The 26385-nt window shown below is 37.0% G+C and overlaps 1 protein-coding gene across 1 annotated transcript; it reads right to left on the reverse strand.

Annotated features, from left to right (window-relative positions):
• On the reverse strand, positions 1 to 25822 carry CCDC47 (coiled-coil domain containing 47). The gene is made up of 13 exons (XM_032237051.1): positions 25713 to 25822; positions 21577 to 21830; positions 18475 to 18582; positions 17402 to 17576; positions 16401 to 16522; positions 15222 to 15287; positions 13721 to 13822; positions 11741 to 11851; positions 10029 to 10114; positions 8814 to 8872; positions 7970 to 8079; positions 4367 to 4534; positions 1 to 2103 (listed from the first exon to the last, which is right to left on the reverse strand). Exons 2-13 carry the CDS (start codon positions 21823 to 21825, stop codon positions 2023 to 2025), a joined length of 1437 nt encoding a protein of 478 aa, XP_032092942.1. The 5' UTR covers positions 21826 to 21830; positions 25713 to 25822; the 3' UTR covers positions 1 to 2022.
• Positions 25823 to 26385: the final 563 nt, after the last annotated feature.

The following is a 26385-nucleotide window of genomic DNA, read 5'->3' on the forward strand; positions in this document are numbered from 1 at the left end:
CTCTGTGAAACAAAACTTTATTCAATTGGTATAATATCTATTGACAAAATAGTTTAAAATATATCCCACATAGGATTGCCATTTTTGATGTAAAATATCATAAATGATAGTTATATAAAATCACAAATTAAAATATCTTTTGGGTTGTAGATTGCATTCAAAAGAAATCTATGCATGTTCATGCTCTGACAAGTGGCTTTTTGCACATGCTGTTTTAAAGAGCAGCTTAATGTTATTGCATCAGTGATAAAAGCATAATCAAGAAAATACACAAAGCTTAACCCGCAAGTTTCTTTTCAGTAAATTCACTGCAAAAAGAATCCATTATACAGAAACGGTCAAATGCCATCTTGAGCATTTATAAAATGCAGCAATTCCATAAGACTGTGAAGTGGGAGAAGCTCCAGATTCTAATTTTCTCAGCATATACAATGGTTTGTAAATGATGTTTAAGAGATATAATCCTCTAAGAGGCTTCTACCTGGGGGTAGGGGGAAGTGAATTGTACAGTTATTTAGACCCTGGTTCCTTGTCAACTTTACATAGCTAGCAGCTACAGAGACACAGAGAAATACTGGAAGAATATGATATCATCAGAAAAGCACATTAAAATATAAAGAAAGCTGCTAAAACATCTAGGCATCTGTCTAAAAAGGAGGGGGGAAATTAGTGAATACACCCTGTTCCAAATCAGCAAGCATGATTTATATGTAGAAATAGAAAATACAATAAACCTATATAGAGAAAATGGGTCCAAAGAAGTCAGCTATTTGGAAGATAACAAATGATTTTCAACAACTAGGTAATGCATGAGGAATCATGTGAGTGATCCCACAAAGATCTTCATTTGCCATGCAGGAATTTTCAGAAGAACACACTGATGTGCCCCAAATTCAGTGTCAGGTCAACTTAATAGGTAGCTTTTACATTGTTTTTAATTAATTATATTATTAATAATAATATAACCCCAAGGCAAATACACACCATTCCCCAGTTGCTCACATATTGATAGCAGATATAAACGAGATGCTTATCTGCATGCACATTTACCACTGAAATTACTATCTTGTAGATTTATTTCTACATACTGTGCTCAAAACACAGCAGTTTTTCTAGAATTCTCAGTATAATCGCTTGTAAAACTGTAAGTAATACTGGTTTAGCACTTTACCATTACAAAGAAGCATGAAATTCACATATATTTGATGTGTAATTATATTAGATGCCAATAGTGCTAGTTGCACCAACTGTGAAAGAATTTTTAAAAAACTTAATATGAAATATTGGTTATTAGTTTTTCCCTCCATTTTGCCCACTTCTCTAAATATAATCAAAGTGCTTATGCATTGTTGGTATATTCTAAGAATTTGTGTGTGTATTTGTGTACCTGTGTGCATACATTTGTGTGTGAGAGTACTATGTGCATAGATTTTATGTATTTGTGTTTAACTGTGTGTACACACATACATATACATCATGCATCTGAACCAAAGCATCTGAAAGAATGTTGCAAATTTCTAGAACCCCATCCAAAGCAAGTAGGGAAAAAAACCTTAACAATATGGAAGACAACTGCAAAGTTCTCTATATACACATCTGCATGTTATATAAAATCAAAATGGGCTGCACCATTAAAATATTCATTATTAGCAGTCCTAGTCATTAAAGAGATTGAACTAGGTTCAGAATTGCAATCCAAATGTGGATTAAAATATATTTATTTTATTGGTAACTAAGTATAATTTTGTTGTTTTGGGGGTCATTGGTTGAAGCAATTCAGTACATAAACACATTTTTAAAAGTTGTGTTAAAACTGTTATTAATGGAGTTAAGAACAACTTTGCCAAATATACATGGAGGGAGAAAACTTTCATTCATAAACCCATGAGTGACAAAAGTTATCATCAAAAATGGTTCTTAAGTGGCCAATGATTAAGGTCAGGAATATAATCAGCTCATTGTAGGCAGCAAATTGCAATTCTATGGTTGGCACCAAAAAGATATTTCTCCCTAGTAAGTTTTTCACATAGCTTTCACCTTGATCTGTTTCATTTTCATTTGCTTCTTTTCAAGTTTTTTCTGTTCACGACGCAAGGCAGCCTCCTATAGGAAATAAATTATTAGTTTTATGTGATTATTGGATTCTTTGTTTGATTGCAGAGCAAAGTCAAAGACACCAAGGAAATGTAGCAGATTTGTTTACTGTTATGAGATAAATATTAATTAGTCTTCCATGTAAAAATCTGCAGCTACTACATTGGAACTAGGTGGGTGATCAAAATATCTCTCCAACTAATGCTTTCAATGCAATGAAAAATGGACCTGCTTCCAAATGGATCTCTTCTTGTAAATACAGAAGTATTCAAGCACTGAATTAGATACCATTTCCTCTGGCCTTGGTAGGAGAAAACTGTCCCTTAGACCTCCCCCCCTGCTTGATTGAAAGCTATAAAACGATTGAAAGCTATAAAACAGGGCTTTGCTGCTACTAATAAAATTCTGCTACACAGAGATGCTGGTCTTACAGAGAACTAATAATAATGGGATTTGATGGGGTTTGGCTTAATGTGACAATGTAAGTCAAACACAATGTTTTCTGAGCCATGATTTGTCATTTAACTCTGTTAGTGAACAAGATGATTACAGCTTATTTAAAACTGTAGCTTAGTTAACATATGAACCTAGCTAGATAATTTATGCATATAAAACTGGATCACAAGCCATGCATCTTACAACAAAAATACAAGCAAAGCATTCACCATCTTTAAGCCCGAAAAGGAATTACTGTAGTGTCCACCAAACAAACCATGAAACTACCTTTCTCCCTCTCCAAAGATAAGGTAATAATGTCTGTTGCTACTCATTCCAGGAAGACTTAATACTCAGCTACTACAGGCTTTTACAAAGAACTTGCCCAAAACAACTTTGATTAAGATAACATATTCTTCTTAGAAAATCATGTGAAAGTTAGAAGTCTTGTTATCTCCTTTAAACATATTAGAGCTACTTCTTGACTTATAACCATTCATTTAGTGACTGTTCAAAGTTACAACAGCACTGAAAAGAGTGATTCACAACTGGTCCTCCAACTTATGATTGTCATGTTTAGGCACTTGGCAACAGGCATGTATTTATGACACTTGGTGTAGAACTAAATATGACCCAGGTCATATGATCACCGTTTGCTTCCCAGCCAGTTTCCAAAAAGTAAAGCCAGATTCACTTAATGACTGCCCATTTAACAACTACAGTGGTTCATTTAACAACTGTGGCAAAAAAGATAATAATATTGGCCACACAATAATATTGTCATTTAACAACTGCCTTGCTTAGCAACAAACTCTGGTCCCAAAGTTGGGGACTACCTGTAAAGCACTTCAAATAGTGCAGGCTTTGGATCTCATTTAACATGGGTAGACCAAATTATAGAATGGACATTTTTCCTCCCAGACCAGAAAGTTTATTTGTTTATAATATTAACCACCGGAATCTTCAACATTCTGGAAAAATAGCATGTAAGCGGGTGACACTGGAATGTTTTTCTGCAGAGGGATTACACCTATTTCTATAGCAATAAGGGATTATATATATTTCTGTAGCATATTGTTTGCAGCATGTAAGTGCAGATATAGTTACATTGTTTTTGCTTATACATGTTTTGCTGATAGTTGTCAGGGATGGTGATATAATGTTATGGTGTAAATAAGATACTTGGAAGGAGCAGATTTATAGTTTGATACTCAGAACAGAATTTCACATGCAAGTTGCTAGCCCCATGTTGTGTTGCTAGCCCCATTTTGTGGTAATGATTTTAGTAACTTCCCCTGAACAACTTGATGCAATGATTAGATTTGGGAGATATAATGAACGTACATGTAGTTGTGGAGCTGAAGAGGTAGAAGATCTGACTGATATATTATATGATTGCTGTTTGTATAAGGGGGTGAGAGTTATGTCTCTTGATCCGCATTTTGAACGCATGGCCCAGTGGGAGCTATTAAAACAACATACCTCATGTATGGCCAGACTTTGAAAATGACATTTAATACAGCAAATTTCTGACTAAAATGGTCCAACTGAGATCGGGGCAGATTGCAGGGGTGATACAAAAATATAATTTTATGTCATTTTATTTTATTTTACATATTTATGTATTAAATTATTGTATTTTATCCTATAACTATTGTATTTTACCCTACTCTTATTTTAAATTGTAGAGGATTTTATTTTGACTTTGTACATTGATATGGCCTATAGGCTAATCAATTAATCAATAATAAACTCAATAGTAACTTCCCTAATTTAGAATGGCTCCTAAAGGCTGAGCATGCTTCTTCTAATATAGCAAGCTTATTGAACAAAATACCTCTAGACGTCGCTGCTTTTCTGGATCTTCCTCATTCATGATTCTCTCCTTCTCTGCTCGTTTTTTCTCTTCCCGGCGGGACTGGGCAGCCTCTTGTCTTTGAACATGAGTCAATTTCAGGAAATTCTCTTCCACACGTGCTCTATTTTTATCTGCTTTCTGTTTTCCCTTTGTCCCAAAGCAAGAAGAAATGCAAACAATTTAGTCAATATACATAAACACATAGTACAGAAATCAGCAACTTTTTTCAGTTGGTAGGAAATATTGTGAGATTCCCCTTAATAGTATGGGCATCAAAAACCCAAAACATTATTTATTAATGTCCCAACTATTTTGATTTTTCATGCAATAACATAAAACTCATGTAAGATTTAGTTATTTTGCAAGGTTTCAATCATTATTATAACATATTCTTTTTTTTTTTTAGTTTTGAAGTGAATTAGTGCCATCTAGTGGAGTCATGAACAAAAGTTGCCAATAGTTGACATAATACATCAAGCAATATCATAACAAACTATTTGCAAAGATAAAATCTTAAGAACTTAGTTTATTAAAATCTGAACCCGAATTTGCTTAAGGCTCCTATAACGCATTGGGCTAATAAAATGTTTGTGAGACAACTTTGACTTTTTATCAAGTCTTTTTATCTTATCATTTGCTGACAGCTTGTTCTGGAGTCCCAAGACAGTAATTCTATGCAGAAGGAAGGGGAGCTCATGTTTAAGCTCCAGACCCTTCCTGGCAGTCTTAGATCTTGCACTCAATCCGAGATATGGCTGATTTTTACCATAAAAAGAAAGAAGTCCTCAACCATTCATATTGTGGAAAAATGGAGCAAAATCCCATTGCAGTCCTCTGTCGTATAGGTAGTCCTTAAGGTACAACCACAATTTGGACCAGGCTTTCCATTATAAGAGAGTTTGCTGTTAAGTGAATCATGTTGATTTTGCAACTTTTTTTTCTCACAGTTAAGTGAATCACTGCAGTTGTTAGGTGAATCCCATGATTATTAAGTGAAATGGTTTCCTCCATAGTTTTGCTTGTTGGAAGCTGGCTGGAAGGGTCACAAATGGTGACCTCATGACCAGGTCATTGCAACTGACATAAATATATGCCAGTTGCCAAATGCTTGAATTCTGATGATGATTGTGGGGATGCTACAATATAAGTACAAGGAGTCAACAAATGGTAGTAAGTCAAGGACTACTTACAATGTTAATGATGATGATGCCTTTCCCAATATTTTCCAAGCAAAATCTAACTACTTATTTAATTTCAATAGTCGTTCCCCAGCTTTTCTCAATCAAACTTGTGAATGTTGAATAACAAGTGATAGCCTAAACATATCTGGAGTGTTCCATACTAGAAATGTAAAGACTTGCAACGCTAATAAATTTAAACTCTACGCTGTAGAAAGCTGGTCTAAAGAACTAGTCTTTTGGTTTCCATACCTACCTGATTACCTGATTCTAAGATCCACATACTCATCAACTATCTGTACCATTTTCCCACCAATATGCACACACTTATATCCAATCTCTCATGATGCTTTATGCATTTGATACAAAGGCCTAGAATTCATGAAAACTTGTGTTAAATATATCTGTCTTTAAGGTTCCACAAGACTATTTTTTGAAATTAATATAAATAATAACTTCTCTTCTCTATGGAGAAAGTTCCAGAAAACACTGTATATTTGGACTTATATACATATATCACATTGTCAATGACTCCCAAACAAACACAGCAGCCATAAGATAAGAGAACACACACTGTACATTTATGGATTGCAAAATAACTAAGAAACAAGACAAAGAATAGGAATTAAAATATAATTTTGAAATTGAAAAACATTCATAGTAGGATTTAGTAATTTGTTTATAAATAAATTGGCGTGAGGGTATAGCAATGTGATGTTGTTTAATGATAGCAATAAACTGTTCAGCCATAAAATAAAATCATGATTGCAAAGATTGCTAAAGCATTTCTTCAAAGTTCTAGATAGGAAGTGTAAATGAAGTATATGAGAAAAACCCCAAGCTTCAGAAATAAGTTGATTAGCTGTGTTTGGCAGACTAAAAAAAACCTTAGAATCATTGTGAAAAGGTCAATATAAATGTAAAAAATGTAAAAAAAAATCCAGATTAGAATCATTGAAAACAGGATGCAAAATAAAACAAAGATAGCTAACATATTAATGCCATTAATCTGTGTTGAAGATATATCTACAAAACTAAATAGTTTGGATCATGACACCAGAAAAAAAAGATTTTACAGAGATGAAAAGAAACAGAACTGAAAACAAAATTACTTCAACAGTAAGATGGGTGGCATATAAAATCAAGTCAAATCAAATCAAATCAAATGATTAGAAGAAAGGCAACTGCTTCACAAGGAAGAACTATTACCCCCTAATGAAGAGTCCATTTAGGACTCTTCATTAGGGGGTAAAGATAAGTAAGGGGAAATACAAATAGAAGTGTATAATACAGACACATTTTCCTCTCACACTGTTGTAACTCAGGACATTCTTCAACATTAATGCAGTGAAAGTGACACCAATTATTTAGAGAATCACTATTTAACTAGGGCATTTTCTGGCATTATAGGTAATGACAGCCACCAATTCAAATGGTTCTAAAGGAAACTGGACAAATTCATGGAAGATGAAATATCAGCAGTTACTCCACTTTACAAGAGACATTAACTTATGCCTAGACCCATGATGGCGAACCTGTGGTACACGTGCCGCAGGTGGCATGTAGAGCCATTTGTCAGGGCATGTGAGGCTGTCACATGCCCTGACAAACCCTGTCAGCTGGCCAGCAGGCGCCTTCTTTTGAGGCCATTTTTTGTCCTCTGGAGGTTTCCTTGAAGCCTCCGGAGTGCGAAAAACCGGCCTTATGGGCAAACCGGAAGCTCGGGAATGGAGTTCCAGTTTGCTCCTAGAGTCGTTTTTTGCCCTCCAGAGCCTTCAGGGAAGCCTCCTGGAGGCCTCTGAAGGCTCCAGAGGGCTAAAACCGGCCCTATGAGCAAACTGGAAGTCCATTCCTGAGCTTCCGGTTTGTCCGTGGGGCCAGTTTTTCACGCTCTGGAAAACTCCTGAAGCCGCTGCAGGACCTCCGGAGGGGGAGGCCTCTTTATAGGAGTCTGGGGGGAGGGGGGGGAAAAGCACGCCAAAATCGGGGGGAGTGCTGGTCGTGGATGCATGGCCACTGGGGTCGTGCGCATAGCATTATGGGTGTGGCACACCCACGCACGACCTCCCTGCGCTCCCCTCGCTTTTGGCACGTGAGCCAAAAAAGGTTCGCCATCACTGTCCTAGACTAAAAAAGGCATGTTTTGAGTGCTCACTGCTAAAGACCAAAATGAGGAGAAGACTCTCAATTTCCTATTCCCTTTGTAACATTTCTGAATGCATCCAATAGTCCCCTGGACATCGATGCTGGGTCAGTTCAGCTGTTTTGAATGAAATGGTGGTAGAGCAGAAAGGAATCCAAACATATCTGGGACATGGATTGCATGGAGTTTTAAACATTTTCATTATATGAGTCATGCATATACAATTAGCATAATGGTAGACTGGGTTAACATAAAACTTACTTCTCTGTTCAGACGGAACTTTTTTGCTTTATCAATAGAATAAATAACCATGTTCATCAGAGGCAGCAGAGCTTCCATGTCTTTGGGAGAAGTATTGCCTGAACCTGGTACTATAAATAAGAAGGACATTTGTGTTCAGTCTTACTTATGAACTAAAATGTATAGGTGTATACAAAGAATCACTATGATGTAGTGGACTGGGAAGACCAGATTTAGTCATTCCTTAGGGGATGGTCTTGGGTTGGTCACTTGCTATCAGTTCTGAATCATCATCAGACTTTTTGACAAGCTGGCTGAAAAACAAAACTCATTGCATCATACACTGATAAGCTTCACTTTAAGAACTAGGCAAGAGCAAAACAAAAGACTCTGAAACTATGTAGGATAGATATGATGGACAACTCCAGGAAGACAAATTTTTAAGTTTTTAATAAAGTCACTTCATCATTCTAATCTGCATTTATCTGTAACATTCCTGTTAGTTTCATTGAGATGCTGACATGGTAGAAATCCCTATACAGTGCAATTCACAATTATAGCAATTAAGAGATATTTATTCTACTTAATATTAAATTTTAGGCAACCAAGGCAACATGGTATTTTTAAATAGTCAACAGTACCCATGCCTCTGCTAAGATTCCCATAAACGCTCTATCTTTCCTTTCTTTAACTACATTTTAATCCCATCCTTATGCCAAATTATAATTGGAGCCAAACAAATGTTAGAAATAGACCTGTTAATCAGGACAGATTATACGTTATATTCTGATTTTGAAATACGCTCTCAGGGGTAATATTCTATGTTTCCTAAGGAAAGCTATTCAAAACAGGAGCCTATTCTTACCATTAAAAGTAAATAGCAGTGTCTTTTTAGTTTCAGGCAGTTTCAAAGGCTGGCCTTCCCTGGGTGAGAACAAAAAGAAGCACTTATAAAAGGATTTTAAAAATGACCACCAAAAAATGGCAACAGCAATATCTACTGGTAGAAAGTTACTCCGTAGTAGGTGAAGACATATTGGGTGAAGTTGCACAAGCCTGACAGCAAAGGTTATCTTACAATATTATAAATTGTAAAATTTCTTGCAAGAAGGAGAATCTTTAATCTATGGCAACAAAAAGCCAGGAGTCTGGTAGCATCACTTGTAACTAATATATTTTAATAAAAGGTCAGTAAAATAATATTTTAGAAGACATTATTTATTCTGTTTTGTTATTGTCTTTCAGCCTCCTTTAGGACCTAACAAAAATGCTTATGAGTCTTGGGAGAACTTCCCATCATAAAGTCCATTGGAAACACAGGAAGAGAAATCTGGCAACAGCTTCTTTGGTCATTATCTTGAAAGATTAAGTCATCCAGGAGATACCACTTTAGAGACCCCTCCCTTGCAGAAAGAACAACATAAAGGAATGCAGGATCTCCTTCATCAGCAGCAGTTTATCTGTTGTAGTGATTTATCCTATCTATTCCGCAGGAAATAAGCTGTAACAGATCCTTGCCTGCACCTTGCCACAATTAAATATAGTAAACATTTATGGTAGTTAAATGCTATGAACCAGGGGTGTCAAAGTGGCAGCCAGCGGGCTGGGTGCATCACATGCAGGTCACACCTACCCAAGCTCTGTGAAGGAAAAAAACATCGCAAAACATCATATGAAAGCAATGTGACGCTGCAAGTTTGACACCTGTGCTGTAAACATACAGCATTATCTACCCTATAATGGCATCTGGACAATTATTGGGAGAGAATGCATTGCAAATGCTCATCTTCCCAACAGCTAGAATAGGTATTAATAGTTGGGATAGTTGTATTACATTGAGCTTTTTTATTTAATGCCCTTGTTCAAACATATCTAATACTTTATTCAACATACTGGAAAACATGCTCTATTGCTGAAAGGATAGTCATCCCCAATTCATGAGTATTGTTATCAGAAATATACAATACAATAGGTGTCAGACTATGGTTCTTAAGATAAATTTCTCCTCTAATTTCCCTTTTGCAAATTTTAGTGCAAGATTCATTTGGAAATACAAAAGTATATTTTGTGCCATACTCACTCTTGCATAAGTTTTGGACCGGAAAATTGGTCTGAAAAATGAATTGACTCAATCTTATCAGCATAATGTGTGAGGAAATGGATCATCTACCAAAATAAAAGAGATTTAAAATATTAAAAATAGAAGCATATTTATATGTATATGTGTATGTGTATATGTATGTGTATATGTATACACACAAACACACGCGCGCGCGCGCACACACACACACACACACAAAATTGGGAAAGGCTAGCAACTATTTCCCTGTCTTCTGTATGTATGCAAAATGTCAACTTATGAAGGCAGTTGGGAGCTAAGTTTCAGTCATAAGTGATCCTGTCATAAAATGCAACTTTACATACCTTAAATATGGCAACCTTTGCAGTCCCGACTTGCTGTCATTAACTGAATCCCAGTTGTTAGGCAACAAAACTTCCTGCCAGCTTCACATAGCTAGGTCAGTTGGGAAGCCAGCAGAAAAGTTACAAGTCCCAGATAGCTTGCAAGGAAGTCAGTAGCAGGAAAATGGCTGCTGCTGGGTGGAATAGGGTGCGAGTGGGTACATCAGGATGCAAGGAAGATGTGGTACGTTCATGAAGGGTGTGTGAGGGATGCACAGGGAGGCTTGTAGAAAGTGCAAAGGGATTGCACAGAGGGAAGAGACTAATCCCAGCATTTTGCCACTTTCCTTGCCACCTTAACCCATTAACTTTCTGAGGAAACTGGTAACAAAGCTTGCAAATGGTGTTCACAGGGTGCTACAACCTGTTGTTAAATGTGAACCTGCTATCAAGTGCCCAAATTGTGATCATTTGACCACAAGGGTGCTAGGATAGCCTAGGATAGCCAGAATTCCAAGGACTGCTTATAACTACCATTCATTCAGCAGCATCCTAACTTCAAAGGAAAGATGCATAAATCAAGGATTACCTATAATTTGATAATATTTCCAACATTAGTCCTGCTGAATTAGGGTAAAGTTCTAACAATTCATCCACCGTCTCTCATGATAGTATCAGCAGTAAACTATCTCTGGAATTGGATATTTTATTTAGCTCTCATTTCCTTTGACAGTCAGACCTATTATTCTTGAATTGGTTCAATTACCTAAACATATTGGTTTTAAACAGCAATGGATTCCATAAGCCATTAACAAAACAATGCCATGGCTTTTGTTTATGAATGAGATATGGCGAAGTATGACTCATCAACAGTAAAAAACACAGCATCAACAATCAAGTTGTCATCATAAATTAGAAAGTAAGGTATCATGTAATTCATATCATGCTAGATAAATTGTCTAGGAATGTTTGATTGGATTCCACCAAAAGGAATCAAGTTGAACTAGTCAGACTTTGGGTCTGTGAAAATGCTGTGTTTAATCATTATTTATAACTAAACTGTGAGACAAATGGATTAAGTATACTTTTGCCCAGAATTAATCAGTACCTTCATAGAATGGCACGATTTCAGATAACCTTTGCTTCACACTTAACCACATGACAATACATACAATACTCATTTACCAATTATTCTGCCAGCCATATGCTTATTTCCAAAACCGAATGCTTAGTTTTTCAGAACCATTCAAGACAGAAAATACTTCATTTTAAAACAAATAAATAAAACAAATAAGGATGTTCCAATGCACAACAAAATGCAAACTTGTATTCTCATGAGAATTGAACATTATCGCAACTTGAATATTTTAACTATTTATTTTACATTACCTTCGTATCCATCATTCCTTCTGTGACCTCACCCATTTCTGATAAGATAGCCAGTGCTTCTGGGAGCCCATATTTTGCCCCCGTTTTGGGTTTATCACTGCAGAACTCACTCTGCCAAAAAGGAATTGCCATGTTATAAGGTATATCTGTTATTCCTTGCACAGTTAAATATCCAATCAAGCTAATCCAAACTCTGAAAGTGATTTAGGAACTTAACTGCTAGAACAAGACTCTGCTCAATTGAAAGAATAATAGCTTCTGATTACACAAGAATTATACTGCATTTAGGGATTGTGAGAGGTTCTAAATCTGGAATAAAAGATCTCACATTCCAGCATAATTTTTCATGTTTAAAAAAAGGATTACAATAGCAGTTTTAAATTCCTATGTTGTTTGTTAAAATAAAAAAGATACATATAAATTGAAGATACCATATTTTTCAGAGTATAAGATGCACTCCCCCCCCAAAAAAGAGAGTGAAAATTTGGGTGTGTCTTATACATCTAATGTAGTGCCGCCCACCCGCCTGCCTCTGCCTCCCAGCAATTTGCCTCCTTGCAGCAAACAGCAAACAGTCTGTTTCAATTTCCGCTTCAGCACAACTTGATTAGCACAAGCAGCTGATTGTCAGTTGGACTGGCCTTCAGCTGTTTCAGAGTGCAGGGATTGCAATTTCCTATTGCTGCTTCCGTGTGCCCCGTTTTTGGCCTCCCTCTCAGCCTCACCCCATTTTCTGCCCATTCTGATCCCTACTTCCCGGAACAGGTGGAAAATGTGGCACACAAAGGCTGAAAACTGGACGTGCAGATGATGAAAACAGGGCACACAGAGGTGGCAATAGGCTATGGCAATCCCTGCAGCTTGAAACAGCTGATTGTGGGGAGGCTGATCCAACCAAATCAGCTGCTTGTGCTAATCAGGCTATGCTGAAATTGAAACACGCTGTTTGCTACAAGGAGGCAAATTGCTGGGAGGCAGAGACAGGTTTTCTTTTTCTTGTGCTAATCAGGCTAAACTGAAACAGGCTGTTAGCTGTTTGCTGCAAGGAGGCAAATTGTTGGGAGGCAGAGAAAGATTTTTTTCCTAGTTTTCCTCCCCAAAAGCTAGGTGCATCTTATACTCTGAAAAATATGGTACATATAAATAAAACATAAAAACCCCTTCCATCGTAGGATCTGTCCCCAAAAGTTGTAACAATTTTTTTAATGTCATCCCAAGCTGCACAATGGTTCTCTGCCCAAATTAGCTATAAAGCTAGTAAACTAGATTGACATTGCAAATCAGACTTGTTACAAGCTAGAGAATGATGGCATACAAGAGTATGAGAGAAAGAAAAGACACGAGTCAGAGAAATCTGCTAACAGAGCTACTGTAGCAACAAACTTTGGTATATAAGTACAGATAGTCCTTGGTTACATCCATTTGTTCAGTGTCTTTTTAAAATTACAACAGCACTGAATGAGCAGGAATTATGACTGCTCCTCGTGAGTTTTGGCCATCACACCTTCCCCATAACATGTGATCCAAGCGCCTGGCTTGCAATTGTGACACTACAGTAAGGTGCAGTCACATGATCACAATTTTGAATGTGGAAAGTCAATATAGAAGCTGGTAGGAAGTCAGAAGTCACAGTCATATAAAGTCCTTGCTTAACAACCTGCATGGTCCTCACTTAATGATAGTTGTTTGGAGCTGCAGTGTTACATGACATTGCACTTTATAACAGTGTCATTTAGTGACGACAATTCCGGTTGGAATTGCCATCGTAACCCAAGGACTACCCTGTACATTTGAAATGGCCCCATGTTGAAACACATTGAGTGAATTCAGAGACTGCATCCAATTAATTATGAGAAGGCAATACATTAACACAATATGTAGTTAAAACAGTCCTGGACCATTTGTAAGGCTCAACATATGTTTTAAAATACCCTCATCTTCCTTCTTTAACTCCCAAATTTCCACAGCTCCAATACATACCAGGTCCTGCATTTCCTTCTGAAGCCGTACCAAGGCTTTTCTTGTCCCAACAGCGAAAACGTAGGTATCCATATCATCATCATTCATAGTAACTTTTATTTGCTGGATAAAACATGTAATAATAGGCACACTTGGGTTATTCTGCATAGGAAGATTCATTGGTACAATAATAGTTTGATCATATGGTAAAAACATAAAATGACCTGAATAGCAAATGTCCATTTAGCCAAGATCAGGTCATGCTTAAGGAGAGCTCCAAGATTACTCTCAGAATCTCTAAAATACACTATAGTATTTTCTCAGTAAAATAATAACAACTGCAGAACTTCTTAAAATGGCAAAAAGGCACACAGTTTTTCATCTCATGCATTTAGCAACTGGAGGATACACTTTGATTCATTTCATACAATACAGGTTGTATTATAGAATACAGGTGGGGATCATTTACCATCAGGATTTGGAACAGGAATTCCAACATTAAACATTACAGTAGTAAGGCTGATGTCATGTAACTGCATCAATTTATGAGAACAAACAATCCCAAATGCTGTCATTGCCATGTGTTCAGTATCCTATGATCCCAGTATCCCATGATCAAGTGGTTGGGATCTCCTGCAAGTTTCCCCATTGAATCTGCTTGTTTGAAACTAGCAGAGAAAGTTGATTGGAAAATGCAGTGATGTCATAATCTCAAGCAATTCGCCATGTGCCTAAATGATCACATACAATACAATACAATACAATACAATACAATACAATACAATACAATACAATACAATAGCAGAGTTGGAAGGGGCCTTGGAGGTCTTCTAGTCCAACCCCCTGCCTAGGCAGGAAACCCTATACCGTTCCAGACAATGGCTCTCCAACATCTTCTTATAGACTTCCAATGTTGGGGCATTCACAACTTCTGGAGGCAAGCTGTTCCACTGATTAATTGTTCTAACTGATTAATTGTTCTAACAAGACTTTAGGGACATTGTAATGGCTGCAAATAGAACTTGTCATAAGTACCCTTTGTTCAGTGATGTCATACCTTCAATCCCTGAACAAGTGGATGTTAAACAAGGACTATCTGTAGTATTATTAGGGATCTGTATTGCTGCCTACTTTTATTTGCAGCATACCATCAGAACAATACTAGTCATTTCCCAGAAAAAAATTAGTCCCCAATCTGATTATAAAATATGCATATAATATACTTATTTTGGTACCAACTGACACAATGATAAAACCCACATGCTTTGACTCTGAATTTCTACTAAGACACATGCTGCTTCTGGGATTTAAAAGAAAATGTAAAAAAAAAATGAAAACATATTTTTGCAGCCATATGGGTTACAATTTGTGAACTTTTATTAGGAAAAAACAGAAAGCAGTGACTCCCACTGTGAGAGTAGAAGCATCACATCTACAGACCTATACTTTTAATAAGTTAATCAAACAACTGTTATGAATATAATTCACTCGAGCTATTTTTGATTATAAAATTAACACATACCACTTGGTCACAGGCTGGCCTCATCATGCGTGCAAGAACATTCAGCAAGTCTTGTCTCTTAAGAAACTGAAAAGGGAAAAGTTCAAAATGTGAGAACTTCTCATCCCTCCATTGAGACCCCTAGTCCAATGAACATTACAAGCTTTCCTGCCACAAAGATATCAATCTGTATAAAAGATTCATTCTGGAGTTATTTTAATATATTTTATGCTGCTTTTCTCCCACAGTACAAGGCAGCTGATATACATTAAGGACCCAGATAGTGAAAACCAATTTCTCCAGTTCAGGCAAGACAAGATATACACAGATGTACTTCCAGACTATCCATAACATCCATATCTAGGAGAAGCTTTAAGTAAACAAAATTAGAGTACAAGATTTTATCTTAGGACTCTGGCATCATGCTGCCTTTTCCCCTGGGAAAATGGGACATAAGGAAGTCCTATCTTGTTAAGACTCTTAGCAAGAGGATGGAATGACCCATTTTAGGGGATATAAGTTTTATTTACTCGCTTCCATGTTCTTCATGAGAAAGTTGGTGGAGTAGAAGACATGCACTCAGCCTGTACCTAGCAATTCTGCCCAATATTAATCCCCCTTAAAATTACCATCATCAAAATGGGTTTTCGTGGTACAGCTAATATAGGAGTACTCTAAACACATTTCAGATACTGCAAATTCAGAATACTGTTGTTAACTATGACTAGTTATATAATATCAGTTCTTGCCAAGTGAACTAGTGTCCTCTTTTTTCTAACATATTCAGCCTTAATTATTGAAGTTCTTTGCAAGGTATTTAATTATTAAATTTCTTTGCTGCTGAACCTTCAAAACTAATGCAATATCTGCCAGCTCATTTTTTGTGCCTACAGTCTAAGATTCTCAGTACAGATCCTAGAAGATAAAACCTTTGTTTCAAAATCTCGACCTCTGAGAGCCTTGTCTGTCATCTATGATTTTTTTTTGTCAGAATAATTTCTTCTGGCTCCAAAGTTTCAAAAAGTTCTAACATTTTAACATTCTTGCAATGCAAGCATTCATTGTTGAATGCTTGTATTGTTTTTCTTTTTTTAATACAGAGAAAAGTAATATTGTTGCCATTTCCAAACAATTGGCATTCCAGGAACTTTGTTGGTTTACTACAAGACAACCCACTGCTGGATTTGGAATTTCTTATACCTTGAGTTGGATAAGCATGCCTTCACAACACACTCTACCGGAACACCACAAATTATAGATATGTTCATTCTCTTGGTTCAGTTTGCCTGTACTTATGGCTTCTTTGTTTGTGCCATCATCACCTTGAAAGAAAAAAATATACCAATTAATGGGCATTTATTATTTATACTGAGCTGCTGTTGATGATATCCCCAGTGAGAACAAGTTACTGCAACACATTATGCAAGTATTGCTCCTTTGCTTTTTAGTTTAGTTTAGTTTAATGTCACTGCACATGGTACAGCAAAATTAAATGCCATCTTCAGTATACATTATAACTATAAAAATAAAAACACAAACATATATTCTTTACAGTCTATATAATTGAAATTGAAACCCTAATATTGCACTATAACATAGAATTCAATATGGTTATTGCCCTGGGATAGAAATTGTTTTTCAGCCTATCAGTTTTTATTATCCTGTACCGTCTGCCAGGTGGTAATAGTTCAAAAAAAGGGTGCCCAAGATGAGATGGATCTGTAAGAATATTTGGAACTTTCTTAAGGCAGCGGGAGCTATAAAGTTCTTTCAAAGAGGGAAGAGGGCAACCGATGATCCTCTGGGCAATGTCGTTGACATTCTAGAGTGCTGTCCTATCTGCCACTGTGCAATTGGCAAACCATACACAGGTGCAGTAAGTTAAAATACTCTCTATGGTGCAGCAGTAGTTCCTCCCCTCAGTATCCTCTCAACTAGTTCTTTCATGCTGAATCATGGTGATTCCATACATTTGATACTTCAAGTCAAACTACAGAAAGGCTCTGAAGGAGGTTTGAAGCCTGGTTAATTCTACACTCCAATTAGTGTTCCTTGTTTTCTAAGCCCTCGTCCTGAAAAAACTACATTATCACATATACCACCTTGAACTGCACTAATTCTAAGAATCCCTGGATTTTGTCTATAATTTTGTTTTCATAGGAAAAAGGGAGAAGATAAGGATAAATCATAAACCAACTCACCAACTAGTGTAAAGTTACTTTCAAGTAGCTCTCGATGACTACTGAACCAGGCCTGGGCCAGACGATTGTTCTTATTCTTTCCAATGATATAGTTCATGATATAAGCAAGAAGCCCTGTCACCATTAAAATTTCCATGTAGTAACTCTCCCAACTGTTTTGAAGATGTGCAGGCACCTGATGAATTTGAACATTGTTAAAAAGCTATTTCATTTATGGGAGGGAAACCCATTTCCAACCCAAATCTTAGCTCTTCATTATAATCAGGTTTTATTAATTTAGCAATCAGCAATTCAAACTCCAGGCACAGAGAAAAAATTCTAAATCAACACAATCTATTCTTCTCATAAACTTATTTTAATCCTCTGAAATACCGTTGAATACCCCTGAAATACCAATAGATAAGAATATTTATAGTTCAGAGTTGAAATGAAGTTCTTTGATACTTTCTGAGCTTGGTTGTTTTCTTGCAGATATTTCATTACCCAAATTACCCAACAGCGCAGATGAATTTACCTAGTTTGGGTAATGAAGTGTCTGCAAGAAAACAACCACGCTCAGAGAGCACCAGGGACTCTTTACTGCTGAAATACTGCAACTGAGAATTATTTTCTTTAAATTTATCTGACTTCACGATGTTATTTGGATCATATCTATGATTTACTATAATTCAGCAAGGTTTTAAGCATCTAGATTTTGCTATTTAGCTACTATGAATATCAGTATTTACCAGGGTTTATAATTACCTTTGGAATAAGCCCACTGTCACCTCCATTTATCAACTAATTAAAGTCTACCAAGAAAAGTTCTGGTGCTTTTGAAGAGTTCAGGCAGAGGAAAAACATAAATTAGCATAAACTACACGCACACATATGCAGGGAAAGGGGAGAGAAAGAGTAAGTGGGTGTGTGCACGTGCATGTGTACACATACATATACACATTATACCAAAGAGAGTCTATCCCTATTTCATTCAAAGTGATTAATCCAAGACACTTATGATTGCAGCCTTAATTATAATACAGGAAAAAACCTAATATGAGACATTAATTATAGAACTTTTCATGTTTACTTACATCAACAATAGTAATAGGATCCTTATTTTTGCCAAGAGTTGCATCAGGTTTTTCTTCATAGCCTTCAAATTCCTCATCATCATAGGGCTCACTTTCTGTATCACTTTCCTACAATAAGAAGGCAAAATGTACAGAAATATCCATTGTTTCAGGAAAATGAGATAGTAAATGACTGACTTTTAAACATGCAGCTATCTTCTGCTTCTTCTATTTTAAAAACAACCTATACATCTTTGACTGCTTCAACCACATATCTATGGAGATTCTCAATTATCCAGGTCAATGTTGTCCCAGAGGTACTGTTCCAAAAGGCAACTGGACTTTCTTGAGTTTTTCTCTGAAAATGTTTCACTTCTCACCCAAGAAACTTCTCCAGTTCTAATTGACTGTAGGGGAATGGAACGATTTATATTCTTTGCAGTCATCTATTTGTTAGCCTCTGAGGATCAGTCATTAGCGTTAGCAGTCTGAGTGTCATTGAGGCCACTTGGGGGTTTATCTATTTCCTCAGAGTAACCTGAATCAGAGTGTAAATGGGTGTGGAACTTTCTTGGGACTGCTGAATGCACTGAATTGTAAACAAGAGATAATTGGTGTCGTACCCCTCTCTCTCTGTTGAGAAAAGTCCATACAATTTTAACCTAGATGACTTCTTTGATCCCTCTTTCAAACCAGTGGGCCTTCTCTGTGTAGAATATGAATTTGTTCAAAAGAGTGACCATTTTAAATGCAGATTGACTGCTGAATCTTGTCCTGGTGAATTTGTTCTCCCGTGTTGGGCCATGTATCTATAAAGTGGTTGTTTTGTTTCTCCAATGTACAAGTCTGCACATATCTTGCTGCAATGTACTGCATATACCACATTGTTTGTGTGTGGGTGTTTTGCCCTTGGGCTGGACAAGCTTCTGCCTTAATATATTCCTGAGTTTAAAGTGTGCACATAACTTGTGCTACTACAACATAGGGAATGACAACATTGCTTCATTTGTTGTTTTCTTCTTTGCCTATTATGAAGGAGCTCCTGTTGGATTTTTTTATGGATTTGATGAAGACCCATTTGGGAGAGCGACATGTTCAGTGAGCTTCCTTGTTGTGTTTTTGTTCCTCCTTGCTGGTAGACACACCTTCAGTCCAGTGGTATAAGATTCTGATTACTCCCAGCTTGTGATCCACTTGATGGTAAGAATGAAAATATAAATTCCTGATAAGTCAGGAATGCCATTTTCTTTCATATCGTCCCACATGAACTTAATGTTTCTGTCCACAATACTAATGTTTCACATTGTGGATAGGGGAACCACTTGTTTGAAAGAGGGATCAAAAAGGTTACACATGTTAAAATTAAACAGCACCCCCCCCCTCAACAGAGGGAGAAAGATACACCACTTATCTATTTACATTGCAGTCCTTTCAGCAGTCTCAAGAAGCTTCCATACCCATTAACACTCTGATTCAGATGATTCTTAGGATTCAGATAAACCCCTATGAGACTTCAATGACTCTCAGAGAGTTAACACTAACAGTTGACCCTTAGAGTGCTAATGACCAGGTGACTGCAAAGAATATAAATCCTTCCATTCCCCCCCCCCCAGTCAGTTGGAACTGAAGAAGCTTCTTGGATAAGCAAAACATTTGCAAAGAAACCCCCCCCCCCAAAAAAAAGTCCAGTTCCCTTATGTAAAAAGCATTTTTGGGATTCAATCACATGGGTTCAACTAACCAAAGAATGGCATGCACAAAAGTAGGCTACAAGTGCAGCAGATATGAAGCTCATCATATGTCCATCATGCCCATGCAAGAAAACTGGATTGCTAATTACAATCTTCTACTTAAGCATGGGCAATAACTCAGTAATTGAATGCTGAAACTCAGTTCTGTGGGATCATATCAAATCACTCTCATTTCCATCCTTATGTGCTTCCAATCACTAATTACCACTAAACCATGCTTCTAAAAGTTGGCAACAAAATGTTATTTCAGATGTAGGGCTGGAGGGTATTAAGAATGAAAATAGGATCAGCTCAGCTCCCTGAAACTTCTTATATTCCCTCCCTCATTTTTGAAACTAAACAAACAAAAAGTCCCAACAGTGAAAAGTTGTACAGCCAAAATTAGCTATTTTGCTTCTGAATTTCAGTAGTATAATCACAGGCTATTAGATCATAAATTGCACATTGGAAAGTTGTACATAGTTCACTATCTGCTCAGCTGTTTGAATATGATGCTCTGCCCTAGTAAATTCAGCTTCAATACAAAAAGGAAATACAAATCTGCAGTTTATAAATTGATCATCTATAGGATTGTTCTGTAATCATGGAAAAGTTTATGGCAAGGATTATAACAGCAATATGAAATACTTGCAAAATTGCATGCAAGACTAAACAGATTTTAATTATAGGCATTATACGATACTTAACGACAAGAGATATATCAACCTACAACTTAAATATGGTCTCCAACCTTCAAGATTGTGCCTTCAGAATTCAGCAGATTTCTGTTTTTTACAGTTCTTTTCTTACATTAAATAAACTGTGCAACGGTTATCTTAAATCTCTAGTAAACCTAAAGTATCTACACTAAACTTTTAAAAAATCTTATGATTTCCATTAGAGACAAAAATTGATCCCATTCCTTTGCTTACATCCCTGCTGTTCTTGCAGACCTTGGAACACCGAAAATATTTTTTTTTAAATGCAGCTTTTCTCCACTTCTGATTTATAGATATTTGGAGATATTTGATGTTCCAGAATTCCTTAATTACAATAATTATGTATATATCAGATGAGACTACAAGTTATAGATTTGTGTAGTCTCATCTCACTCCAGCATTGTATGATACTTTTCAATACAAGTTTCCTTGCTTTTAAAAAAATCAAAAACTTATTTTGCCAAAGAAACTGGCCAATTAACACTGATACTATGTCAAGCTTTATAGTATACAATGGCTTAAATTTTAAAAATAGAATTTATATAAGATATACACTACAGAGACATACAAACTAAAGAAAATACACAGTATAATTGGATTTCCTAATATATAGTCTTACAATTTTTATCTCTTTGCACCAAAAAAGACAAGTTAAGATCTTCCCCTCATATCACCTGTCCATCAGCATCCTCAAAGTCAAGGCCTTCATCTTGTCCTTCAAGTTCTACTGTGGCTTCCTCCTCCTCCTCTTCTGCTGTAACAATCCGCTGGGGAGATTCTGTGGCTTCAATCACATCTTCAAACTCAGCAAAATCATTATCATCATATTCCACTAAGTCATCGTCATCAAACTCCTCAAATTTAGCCAAAGAAAGACCCCATAGGATAAAGAATGTAGTCACCAAAAACCACCAACTTCTCATTGTTGCTGGGGAAGAAAATGTTCAATAAATAAAAAATAGCAAAGATCCAAAATCTTTCAAGTTCAAAATATTTTCTTTTAATATAGCAGTGAAAAAATGGGTCAGTTTAAAAACAAAGTAGAAAAAGAGTACTGTATCACATTCAGTAATTCTCCAGTGTAAAAATGGGTCAGTTTGAAACAAACTAGAAGAATACTGTATCACATTCAGTAATTGTGTGTCTCATCCTGTACAGCACTTTCAAAAATGTAAGTACCCAACGTAATAATAATAAATTAATATCATAAGTTTCCACCAGGTGCATCTAGTACTCCCTCTTCTTTTTCTTTTTCTCCACAAAAACCATGGGATGTGGGCTGGATTGATAGCAAAGTGAATGTTCAATGAATTTGTTGTTTATCATTAGCAACCAGAACTTACAATAAAATTTTGCAAATTACTATTTCCCCAAAATAAGCCATCATTCCAGGAGTTTATCAGAAATCAGTGCCCAACTTTTGATAGTAAGGTAACATTTGAATAGGGAGTGGGCAGAAGGTAGTTCAGAATCTACTAATATAATATAAGGGTAATAGATTAGCAGTGACTCCACACTTTTTAAATTTCTCATGCTTTAACAACAAAAGGGTTCCTATCCTGAATCTGACTGTTGGAATTCCTGAACCTACATTATATTAGCTTGATATGCCCTGAGGCAAGGAAGATGCTTCATATCTGGTGTAGAGAGGCTTACTATACGTGTCTGTGACCCGTCAAAACCGCGTTCCACAAAAGCGCGGTCGACGAAATCGCGTATGTGACGTCATCACAACGCGACGAAAAAGATCGAAAAATTGAAATAAAAATTAAATTACAGCAAGCCGATTCACATAAAGGTAAGGGCTAGGTTAAGGGTTAGGGTTAGGGTTAGGTTAAGGGTTAGGGTTAGGTTTAGAGCGTTAGCGTTACGTTTAGCGTTAGGCTAAGGGTTAGCGTTAGGTTTTTCGTTAGGTTAAGGGTTAGGTTTAGGGTTAGGTTAAGGGTTAGGTTTGGGGGGGGTTAGGGTAAGGTTTTCGCTTTATTTTTACATTTTTCTATCTTTTTCGTCGCGCTGTGATGACGTCACATACGCGCTTTCGTCGACCGCGATTTTGTCGTCCGCGGTTTTGTGGTGGAACCATACGTGTCTACAGCATTAAATTAAAAAATCTAAATAAATATTAATAAGTATATCCATACCAAACCCAAACTACTTGTCTCATATTGAATGTAAATAATGAAAACCTATTCAGCCTGTACTTCAAAAACATAATTTATTTATTTCAGTTTACATGGCTGCTTGCTTATCATGCAACTCCGGACAATTATCAACTTTTTTAAAATTAAAAAACACAAAGGAAATCGTTAGGAAAGGAATGACTCACTGAATGCAATTCACATTCAAAACATTATTAGCTTGCATAATATCCAGGCCAGTGCCTTTAAGGACTTTTCTTCAAGGCCAGCTCGGACCATCCAAATTTCAAGGGGAATGTTGTACAATAGGGAAGGCATGGTAACAGAGAATCCCTGGCAACTGAGAATGCATGTCCCCTGTCCCATGAGATGATACTGTTTAATTGATGAGGCCTGGAACATGCCAACCCTTTAAGTTTTGTTGGAACAGCAGAGATAATTGGATACAAATGATCATGCAAATATCCTGATCTTGTGCTATTAAGGACTGTTCAAATGACTACAAAAAAAAATATTGAATGGCATTGGAATCTCACTGGCAACCAATGGTTCATGCAACAAGCATGCTCATGTGTATCCCCACACCACTGCATTCTGGACTAGATGGGAGTTCTGAGTGGTCTTCAAATAAAGCCCCATATAATGTACATTGCAATTCTCTAATTGCAAGGTCACTAGGCCATAAGTGACTATGATCATTAAGTAATGGGGCCATTTGGCACAACATGAATTTATGCAAGGTCCTCCTACCTATGTCTGTACAATTCCATTCAGAACTAAAAAGGAAAAATTTCCAGATCTAGGTGACTCCCTAAGCCACTTGGTCTTGCTAGAGGTAAACCTCAGATTGGTCCTTTCTATCCAGGCTCCTCCCCCCGCCCCCGCCGCCCATCTCTAGACACTGAGACAGAAAAAAAGGGTGCTATGATTGATATACAGGTAGTCACTGACTTACAATTGTAATTGAGCCCGAATTACAGTCATAAGTCAAGATACCATTTGACTGGATTTGAATTTACCCCTGTTTTTTTTACAACAGCCATTAAGTGAATATCATGATCTTTAAGCAAATCATTTTCCCCAATGGGTGTTTTGTAACTGAATGGTTTTTAAACAACCAGTTGTAGTTGAGGACTGTATGTATACAACTGGGTATCAACCTTTTCCTCCTCACTCAGTCAATCCAAAGTGTGATTATATTACATGGCCATTTGTCATTATAATACGGAAAAATGTGAAATCGAAAAAAATAAAAATAGAGTCAATTGATATGCAATTAAATTAACCTTTTAAAAATTGGCATATGTCCTAGCTTTGTCACTGAAAAAGTAACTCACAAATCCTTGTTTTAAAATTATTCCTTAAAATTATAAAACCTATTTCTTGAACCATTGACCAATATAGCATAATGGTAGCATAAGAAATAAAAAGAAAATGGAGAAGTAGAAAAAAAAATCAGTCCAACTCATTGACCTTTGTAACCAAGTTGTGTTTTGAACTGATATTTGAGCTGGGAATCAAATCATTCTATTGGCGCAATAATTTACACAGGCTGGCAAGCTATTGAAGAGTGTTATACTTATCCAACGGCCACTGTTTTAACTATGAGTAACGGACCACTATATTATATTTTAAAAAACAACATGCTGTAGTTTCCCAGTAGTCCTGACACCCGCATATGCTTGACTTGAATAGATAATGTATTATTTAAATAATTCGATCTTCACAGCATGTTGGTTGCAATTTGCATAATTCTTTCTGTGATTAAAGGCTTAATGATAGTATAGATTACTTTCTAGCTGCTGAAATTCAACTCCCCCCATTCTTTACCACTTTCCATGTTAACAAAGGACACTGGGAATTGAAGTCTATAACTGCTGGGGAAGGCATCAAGCTGCCTAACCTGCCTAACCTCAATATAATTAATGGATTCATGGAAGGTGTACTATGACACACCCCAAAATTACCAATGTTAAGATTTCAAGAGGGCAGCATTAAATTTCTAAGCTCATGAAACACTGGAAACACTGACATCTCGGTGTTTCTAACATTATCACTTGAGGGCTACAAAAAAAAACCTGCATTTGTAGAGCAGATTGTAATTACTATTGCACTACAGAAGCACGAATCTGCTAGCCTTTTTTTAAAAAAAAAAGATCTTTATACAGACAATTTCCTACTCACCAGTTTTCTAAGTTTCAATTTTTATTATTTCAGTTTAGTAAGACACGTGTGAAAGGCGTTCGCAGGATTGGCCTAGATACCCCCCCCCCGCCCCTCAAAAAAAGAGTATCTAAAAAGCGGTGGAAATGATTAGTAGAGCCAAGCCAGATCCCCAACAGAGCCTGTTCCAACCAGAATAAATCACCTTCAGCCATTCCAGGGTGGCCCGGATTGCTAAGAGTGCAGTCCAGGTCACCTGGAGGGAACGAGGTGGGGAAAGCTAGCTTCGGTGAGCCAACGCCAGGCGCAGGCAGACACCTGTGAGAGGCAACCCTCGTGTACAGCCAATTTGGGGGCTGTTTTTCCTCTCCCAGGACGGGGCCATGTCCACGCCTTTCCCGAACTGGGGAACAACATTATAATTTACCTTACTATCTAGCCTCACAAGAGAGAGCTCCCTCCACACCCCTCCCCGGATCTCTTAGTCCTCAAGCCCTCCTGCTCGATACCTCAGACTCAGGTTTTAGCCTCTCAACGTCCCCAAGACCAACTCGCTCCTCCGCTAGGTTGAACGATCCCAACACGCCCTGCCGTTCTTCGCCGTACGTTACGTTACTTGCGTAAGTCAGCGCATGCTCCTTGAAAGGCCAGAAAAGGGAAGTGGCCTAAAGGGAAGGGATGTTGGAAGAGAGCGAGGGGACGGTTTCTTAGAAGAATACCTGGCTGCTTCCAGGTCTTGGCGAACTTCTTTGCGTTTTGGTGATTTATTAGGCGATTAGAAGAGAACGAAAAAGAAACCGAGATTTCCTTTGTTCTGGAAAAATATGCATCGTGTTTTCTGCGGGCGCAGGGCAGTGACTTAGGGTGAAATCAATGTTGTGTGTGACGTTTTTTATACTGGATTCTAAAAGTCAAGTTTAGCATATCTACCTCTCCCCATCCCATTTGTATTTATAAACGGAGATTAATTCTCCTGTGCCATGACATTTTAGCCCATCAACTGGTATTGATCTTTCCTAATGTTTTTGGTTTAAAAAAAATGGAACTTTTGTGGCACCGTATACAATCATTCTGGCATAATCTGTCAGGATAAATGCTCATGTCAACTGAAGGACAACTATGTTTGTTAGGCTCCAGTCTAGTAGATGCTTATACTTGAGAGTAAACACCACTAACTATAGA

The sequence above is a fragment of the Thamnophis elegans genome, chromosome Z (assembly GCF_009769535.1).
Source record: "Thamnophis elegans isolate rThaEle1 chromosome Z, rThaEle1.pri, whole genome shotgun sequence".
Taxonomy (NCBI): Eukaryota; Metazoa; Chordata; class Lepidosauria; order Squamata; family Colubridae; genus Thamnophis; species Thamnophis elegans.

Bases quoted from the DNA above. Each gene is read 5' to 3' on its own strand.
- CCDC47 (XM_032237051.1), bottom strand. From the start codon at position 21,825: ATGAGAAGTTGGTGGTTTTTGGTGACTACATTCTTTATCCTATGGGGT. The intron at 15,288-16,400 runs GTATAAGAAATT...TTCCCTTTTCAG, and splicing joins GCATGCTTATCCAACTCAAG to TTTCTTAAGAGACAAGACTT. The intron at 8,873-10,028 runs GTGAGTATGGCA...GTTCTCACCCAG, and splicing joins GGTCCAAAACTTATGCAAGA to GGAAGGCCAGCCTTTGAAAC.